The 8473-nt window shown below is 47.9% G+C and overlaps 1 protein-coding gene across 1 annotated transcript in view; it reads left to right on the plus strand.

Annotated features, from left to right (window-relative positions):
• Positions 1 to 7440: 7440 nt before the first annotated feature.
• Positions 7441 to 8473, plus strand: part of CAPN12 (calpain 12) — an 11034-nt gene continuing 10001 nt past the window's right edge. Inside the window, exons 1-2 of the mRNA XM_069078554.1 lie at positions 7441 to 7794; positions 8314 to 8383. Of these exons, the coding sequence (XP_068934655.1) occupies positions 7567 to 7794; positions 8314 to 8383 (298 nt within the window). The 5' untranslated portion in view covers positions 7441 to 7566. The remainder of the gene's footprint in view (positions 7795 to 8313; positions 8384 to 8473) is intronic.

The raw sequence follows: 8473 nt of genomic DNA on the forward strand, positions 1-8473 counted from the left end.
TAGCATGCCATCCATCTATGCCTTTTAGTAACTGACTAAAATGTAAAGCACAGAGCCCAGCACAGATCCCTGGGGCAGTCCACAAGACCTTGCCACTCCTGCCAAGCCACCATTAAGCCATTAATGACTTCTGAGTCTGACCATCCAACCAGTCTGAAATCAATCTAATTGTAAAAATCCACATCTCTCTGTGTGTTCTCTACAAAGCTAGATGTTATCAAAAGCTTTGCTGAAATCTAGATAATTCCTAAGAGTTATCAGGCAAACTAGTTTGTACTGGTTTGCTAACCCTATCAAAAAAGGAAATGAGGTTGTTCTGGCATAACCTGTGCTTGATGAAGCCAGGCAGCCTCTTTGTAATCACTGCTTCCTTTTCTAATATTTGCCAACCACCTCTTTAATGATCCCTTCTAGAATTCTCCCAGGAAATGAAGTTAAGCTAACTGAACCATAGTCGGTAGACTGCTCTCTCTGCTTTCTTGAAAAAATGGAGTCCACTAGTGGTCCTCACCTGTTTGCTACACTGTTTCAAATATCCCTGGCAGTGTCCGAGCAATCGCACCTCCCAGTTCTTTCAAAAGCTGAGAACGAGACTCATTTGGGCACTTGGATTCATCAAAGCATAGCATATGCTAGGGCTACTGTCTCCCAATCCCCGATTTGCCCTGAAAGGTTGGGTCCCTAAGAAGGAAGATACTATGTTTCTTCTCTGGATTCTAGTGGTAACCTAGAAAGTTCAGAGGATAGTTTTTACAATCCTGCATGAGCCCCCACTAGTGTACTTCCTTCCACCATCACTTAGTAGAGTATCTAGCACAAAGTAAACACTTACGTAAATGTTTATTGCCTTGCCGATGCCTTTCAAAGACACGTAAATTGACCAAGAACTTTTCACATCTCAGTTGGATTTATCTACTGACTGATTCAACAAAGTCTCTATTATCTTATCCATACCTAGTTCATATCTCTTACTGATTCACTCACTGGAGAAGTTTCTTATCATATCTGGGTATCAAGGAACACCATCTTGTGGACACTTTAACCAGGATGGGTTGATTTGATTGATTGATTCCATTGACTCCCACCCTTGCAAAGGGCAGCTAGTTGCACTATTTATCTTGGGCAACTCCCTATGAATCATTTCTACTTTGTCATTTCTGAACAAAGGTCATTGTCTTGGACAGAGAAAACTGAAGGAAAATTAGAAATGAGCAACTCTGTCTTCTGTTTCTGTTGTCAGATATCCCAGGTAGTGGTTCTAACCTTTCTTTGGGTCTCCCACCCCCCAAAACCCTGTCAACAACTTTTGGTGTTTTTAGCTTCTGTCATTATTCTCAGTTCATCCTGAGTTTTAACATTTTTATTATTGTCTTTGCAGGACTGTTTGTGCCATGTTCCTGTCTTTATTCTGCTACCTGCAATCTTTCTTTATGTGGTGAGGGAGGGACACACCAACTGGAGCCCCACCCTTAGGGCATGTACAATGGCTTCTGCTGGCCACCAAACTGTGTGGGGAAGCTTGGTGAGCCTGCTCCAGGAAGAGTCTAATAATATGGAAGGGAGGGCTCCTGTTCACCCTTCCAGACCATACGTGGATGTTCTCTGACTCTTTCCAGTCTGCTAATCATGTAAAGAAGAAATGGAGTTCTGGCCCTGGAGTCAAGAGGACCTGAGTTCAGATCCAGCCTCAGACACTTAACACACACAAACAAAAAACCTAGCCGAGTGACCTTGGGCAAGTTACTTAAACCCAACTGCCCTCCAAAAAGAAAAAAAAAAGAAAGAAAGAAAAAGAAAAAAAAATGGACTTTTAATTGGTTGCTGAGCCAAAACTGGATGCCCATTCAAGTGGCCAGAGGAATCTGTCTCTCTCCACCTGAAGGCTTTACAGCAGTCCTTGCCTCCTTACCTGAATGAAACCTGTTGTCTTTCTTCAGTCATTTCAGTCATGTTTGACTCTTCATGGCCTGGCCAAGATACTAGAGTGGTTTGCCATTTCCTTCTCCAGGTCATTTACAGATGAGGAAACTGAGGCAAATGGGGTTCAATGACTTGTCCAGGGTCACACAGCTAGTAAGTGTCTGAGGCTGGATTTGAACTCAGTTTCTCCAAACTCTAGACCTGGCTCTCTATCCATTGTACCACCTAGTTGCCTGAATGCATCTCATGTCTTTTTAAAAGCAGAAAGAAAATGTGAACATGTATCAACTAGATATTTGTCATTCCAGGAAGGCAAAGTCCAAACTTGTCATTTTAGTCTTAATTGATATTTTAAAAGGATTTATTCATACAGCAGGTGTCAATACTTACACATCCGACTAGGCAGAAGTTGTCTCCAAAAGGAATTCATCGGACTTACAAAGTACAAACACCTAAAACAACAAAGAGGGTAAAAATTGCCACTGTTTCTCTAGAGGAGCCCCAAACTAGGGTAGCCAAAAATAAAAGTTCCAGCTAGACAATCTCTCCATTTTCAGGAGATTGCTACAAATTTTTGTTGTTAGTCATTTTTTTAGTTGTGTGCTGTAGTGAATACTGTGCTGGCACTGGAGTCAGAAGGACTTAGTTAACTTAAGTTAACTTTAGTTGTAACTCTTCATGACCCCATATGGTGTTTTCTTGGCAGAGATACTGGAGTGACTTGCCATTTCCTTCTCCAGATGGTGAAACTGAGGCAAACAGGGTGAAGCGACTTGCCCGGGGTCACACAGCTGGTAAGTGTCTGAGGCTGGAATTGAGCTCAGGAAGTTCGTCTTCCTGACTGCAGGCCTGGTCCTTTCTCTACTGCACTACCACCAAATATATATCCCAGAAAGACCAACATGTCTAAGCTCTGGGGATCCTTATTGCAACTCCCATTGGCACTGGCAAGTCAGGTTCTGCAAGAGCAAGGCAAGGTTTTGGGGGTACGCCTAAGGGGTAGGGAGGTTCTTCTGATGCTCTTCTCTATTCTGGTGTGTTCCCACCAATATTAATCGTCAGAGATTACCATCTGAGCTTCATTTAACTATTTAACAATTATTGGCTGTTTCAAAGGGATATCGTCTAAGAACATATAGTAGTGACAGAAATATTGACGTTCTCTCCCTCCACCAATATCGGGGGGACATATCCTCCCTACATCACCTAGGTCCCTGAAGAGAATAATCTCCAACCTAAAGTAGTCACTACGAAACTTTCACTGCCCGCAAGTTCCCTTCTCAATTCATCATTGAACTGACAATGGAAGAGGAGTCACGCCCTCTTGGCTGCCTTTAATCCACAGCGATGCTGGATCTGTAGGTTGGTTTAGCTGCCAGCACACTGGCACGGACTCCCATCACTGGACTGTAGGGGGCTCACTCTTCAGATCTTCCTTTGTTTCTTTCTTCCTTTTTTTTTTTTTTGTAGTTGGAGTTAAATGGTGTACCCAGGGTTATGCAGCTAGCTAAGTGGCTGGATTTGAACTCAGGTCCTTCTGACTCCAGTGCCAGCACAGTATTCACTACAGCACCACCCACCTGCCCCTCTTCAGACCTTTGAAATCTCACAAGATCAGACTAGTCTGGTTCATTTCTAATACTCCTTCCCCCGAGGCAGCCAAGACTAGACATAAGGGAGCCAGGAGAAATGCCAAGGCCACTGAGAAGAACTTGCAGGGGATCTGGGTTTAATAGCCTTGAGACTCAGGTAAATCACCTTCTCCCCTCACTGGCTTCAGTTTTCCTATCTGTACTATGGAAATAATCAGACTTGCTTACCTAACCTAACAGGAGGGATGTGGATGAAACTACCACAGAGCTACAAATCAGGAGTTGCTCCCATGTAAGCGTTGCTAACTGGTGGCAGATGAGGGGCAGAGAGAGATGGAAAGGAATGGGCTTTGAGGGCCTGCTCAGCAAAAAACAAACAGGCAAACAAAACAAAAAAGAAAGTCAAGTGGGAAAGAGATTGTCATAGAATGAGAAGCAAGTGGTTTACTAAGAAACTGACTCTGGTGAGGCGCTTTAAAGTTTGCAGATCTTTACATCCATGATCTCTCTGGAGCCTCACAACAGGCTTGGGAGGCAGAGAGCCCTGTTACTACTTTCATTTTACAGATGAAGAAACTGAGTCTTGGTTTCAAGTAAAGTAACATGCCCAGGAAGTGCCAGAGGTAGGATTCAAGCCCGGGTCTCCCTGACCATAAGGCCTGCTTGTTCTTCACCTCAGTCCAAATTGCTCTTGCTTCTCTAAGGCAACCAGACAAGTCAGGAGACCTGGATTTTGGGCCCAGCTCTTCCCCTAAGTAGCAACCTGTATGGCTCTGGGCGAGCCACAAGGTGCCAGGGCCTCAGTTTCCTCCCCTGCCCCTCTTTTCACTTGGAGGAAGCAGGATGGCTCAGTGGTCAGAGTGCCTGCCAGGCCTGCAGTCAGGAAGGCACAAGTTCAAATGCAGCCTCAGACACTGGCAGCTATGACCCTGGGCAAGTCACTTGATCTCAGTTTTCTTGTTTGCAAAATGAAGATTACAATAGTACCTTCCTCCCAGGGATGGGTCTGAGGATCAAATAAGACAAGTACTGTAAAGTGCTTAGCACACAGTAGGTGCCATAGAAACATTAGTGAGGGGCGGCTAGGGGGCACAGTGAATAGAGCACCAGCCCTGGAGTCAGGAGGACCCGAGTTCAAATCCTGCCTCAGACACTTAACACTTGCTAGCTGTGTGACCTTGGGCAAGTCACTTAACCCCAATTGCTCTGCCTTCCCCCCTCCAAAAAAAAAAAGTGAAACATTAGTGAACATTCTTCTTTTTTCCTGTCTTTCTGGGTATGTCTGTCTCTCCTTCCCTGTCTCTTCCTTCTTCCTCCCCTTTCTCTCTGTCTCTCTTGTCCCTCCTCTTCTGTCTCTTTCTCTGTCTCTTTTCCTCTCTTCCTCTGTTTCTCCCTCTGTATAAAGTGTGGCTTAGTAGAATTGTCCTAATATTCTTTCATTCCAAGTCTGCCCCTTGCTTCCTCATCTTCTAATGAAGAGGTTGGACAAGACAGTATTTTCCTCATTTTACAAATGAGGAAACTGAGGCAAGCTGAAATGAAGTGACTTGTCCAGGGTCACAGCTGCCAGTGTCTGAGGTAGGTCCAGAGCCTTTGGATCACCAATCCAAGCTCTCACAAGCCAATGTAGGTGACTGGATCAGGAACCCAGATTCTCAGAGTAAAAGGGACCTCAGGTCCAGCTTGGACCCTCTACAATGCCCACACCAATGGGCATAGACCTTTTGCTTGGAGACTTTCAGGGACAGGGGGCTCATTACTTCCTGAGGCAGTCCACTCTAACAGTCAGGAAGTTAGTCTAAATCTGACTCTCTGCAGTTGTTTGTTTGGTCTCTGGGCCCCAAGAGTATACCAGAGCCCCACCCAGGAAATACCAAGGGAGGTCTAATGAGACACACAGAGACATTTGACCAGACATCTCAGAGATAGAGATGTTCCAGGTACAGAGACAGAAGATTCAGAGTTAGAGGCGCCTAAGGAGAAGACAGACATAAGGAGGGTCATTGACAGTTTTGGGAGAGGACGTGTTGAGGGCAAATAAAGACCCTTCGGGGACGGCTGGTGCAGAGACTGCCCCTCCCAGACTGCTGGTCTGGGCAGATCCAGAGACACCGCCTTGCAATTTATCTTTCCCACACCATCAGTTCTCACCTTTGAGGAGGATGTTCTGAGGACACCAGGGGCTGGTTTGGGGGCCTTGGGGAGCAGGGCTATCCTTGTCTGGAGATTGAAGAATGAAAGGACACAGGAAGAGGAACTTGATCCAAGCCTGCCCCATCCTGTATCTCTCTAGCTAGGCCTCCCCTGGCCTTCACTGTGTTCTGCTTGCATCCTCCACATCCTGGCCAGGGGACGGGCTCTGCTCACCTCACCAGGGCCACAGCTAGCTATGTCTAGCCCTGTGGAGGCAACAAGCTTCTGTATCTGTCTGGAGAGAAGAGAACTTATTCCCAGAGATTCCTCTCGTCCTTTAGACAGAGAAACGAGCCTTCGTGGAAACTGTCTCCTAGGCCGCTGGTTGACCTAATCGCCACTTGAACATCTAAAGGGCTAGCCTGGGGAAGAGGGAACAGACAAGTTCTGGTCGGGCCTTGGGGCCAGAACTGTGGAAGTTAGTCAAGTTCACCTTAACATGAGGAACAATCAGAATTTTGCAGTTTTGAAGTGAACTTCCTTCAGGAGGTATGAAGAGCTGGAGGGAGGGAGAGAATTTGGAATTCAAAACTAAAAAAAAAAAAATTAAAAAAAATTTTTTTTAATTGTGAAGTTAAAAAAAAAAAACCCATAGGTAGTGAGCTCCCCGTCATGAGACATAGCCAAGCAAAGGCAGGACGACCTTCTAGTTAGGGAGACTGAATTCTATAGTCCCTTGGGTCTAGGATTCTGGGGTTCTTGGAGTGAGGATGTGGGGGCAGGGCGGATTCTCTTTTACCTGAAACATTTACAGGATTCCTCTAGCCTGCAGGGAGGGAAGCCAAGAGAGGAAGCTGGAAAAGGAAGCTACGGGGGCAAAGGGCACGACTTGTAACCCCTGGGAGCCTTGCCTGGAAAACAGAACATCCGACAGTGTAGTGCTTGGGGTCTCTCCCAGTCCACTGAGAAACATTTTTAAGGGTTTATGATGAGCCAGGCTCAAGCACTCAAAGAGCAAACAACGCAAAATGCCCCAGCCTCACAGAGCCTTCATTCTGATGGAGACAATGGAAGACACATACGGAGTGGTGAGGAGGTAGCAGTGATGGGGATAACAGCTCATGGAAGGCCCATGCAGGAAGCCTGAGATTCTCAGAAGTGGAGATTAGGAGGGCAAGTTGTCCAGGCAGGGGGCACAGCCAGTGCAAAGGCTTGGATGTGGGAGACGGTGAAGAACAATAGATCCTTGGGCCAGGATGGCGGGATGTGTCTGCTCATGGGATCTGGGATCCCTTCTACCCTCTTCCTTCAGCCCCTGTTTTTTTCAGTCGTGTCTGACTCTTCATGACCCCATTGGAGGTTTTCTTGGCAGAGATACTGGAATGCTTTGCCATTTCCTTCTCCAGTTCATTTTACACATGAGGAAACCGAGGCAAACTGGGTGAAGTGATTTGCCCAGGGTCACACAGCTAGGAAGTGTCTGAGGCTGGATTTGAACTCAGGAAGATGAGTCTTCCTGACTCCAGGCCCAGTGCTCTATGCAATAATGGCATCACATTCTACCAAAGCGCTATAGTCTTTCCTGGTCTCCTGTCAACTTCCCATCTGCCAAAATCCAAGCCCATTAAGTTCCTCTGGTAGGCCACAACTGAGGGCCCGGAAACCCACAGGGTGTATCCTACTTCCCCCCACCAACCATCAATTAATATTAACGAGGGGTGGAACCCTGACTGGGGCATGTCCAGAAGTAGGGCAACTGACCACAGGCCCCTAAGCAGCCACCATTCCTTAGTGATCTCCCCAAGCTCCTCCTCAGGTCTCAAGTGGTGCTTGGAGATCCCTAGGGGGTAGGCCCCTCCCTTCTCCCAACCTCAAGCTTTAAAGGGCCTCCCCCACCCCCCCAGGCCCCACAGTATACCCAATGGCTATTCAGAGGGTGACCATCCAGCTGGTGGAGGAAGAAGATGGAGATTTCCAGGGCCCTGTCTGCTTCCGGGGCCAGTGTTACCGCTCCCTCCAGGAGAGCTGCCTGCAGGCAGGGGCCCTTTTCCTGGACCCCTGCTTCCCCGCTGGGCCTGCTGCCCTGGGTTATGACCAGTTGGGGCCCAATTCAGAGAAGGCCAAGGGTGTGGAGTGGCTGAGACCTCATGTGAGTCAAGGGAAGTTGTACCTGAGCTCTGAAGGGTGAAAGGGGGATGTTTGGGTCCCTAAGGGTAAAGGGTGGGTACTGGCAAACTGGATCCCTGAGGTGATTGGGGGTTTGGGGCCTAGATAAGGCCCTGGGGTTATGGAGAACTAGATATCCTGGCCCCTGAGGGAGGGTGGGAACTCAAAGATGGGACCCCTGGGTTCTTGATGGGGGCAGAAATTGGGGATCTATAAGCCCGGGGCCTTCAAGAGACTGGGGAAGTGATCCCTGAATCTTGGCCATCCCAGGGCCTCTTCTCCCCATCTCTGCCCCCTCAGGTTTCCTTGGGGCCCCAAAGTTCCTGAAGGCAGCGTTAGGAGGCCCTTTCATCCTGGGGAGGATGGCAGCATCTCTGTCATTAGTCCCAAGAGGAGGCTTCAGGCCTCAGGCTCCTGGCTAAGGGAGACCTCAGCGGGGAAACATCTGGGGACTGGGATGGTCAGTCTTGGCTCTGAACTGATGGCCCTTTCTGCCCCTCAGGAGTTTTGTCCAAACCCCCAGTTCATCTGTGAAGACATGGACCGGACTGATGTGTGTCAGGGCAGCCTGGGTGAGCCTTCCTCACTCTTGTCTCCCCTGACACCTCCTGCCCCCCAAACTCCTCCTCTGCCTCTGAGTCCTTCCCAGGGGCCTCTCCCAG

The sequence above is a fragment of the Petaurus breviceps genome, unplaced genomic scaffold, assembly GCF_028583685.1.
Source record: "Petaurus breviceps papuanus isolate PSGF00001 unplaced genomic scaffold, PetGlider_PUasm1.0 91041, whole genome shotgun sequence".
In the NCBI taxonomy this organism is placed as follows: domain Eukaryota; kingdom Metazoa; phylum Chordata; class Mammalia; order Diprotodontia; family Petauridae; genus Petaurus; species Petaurus breviceps.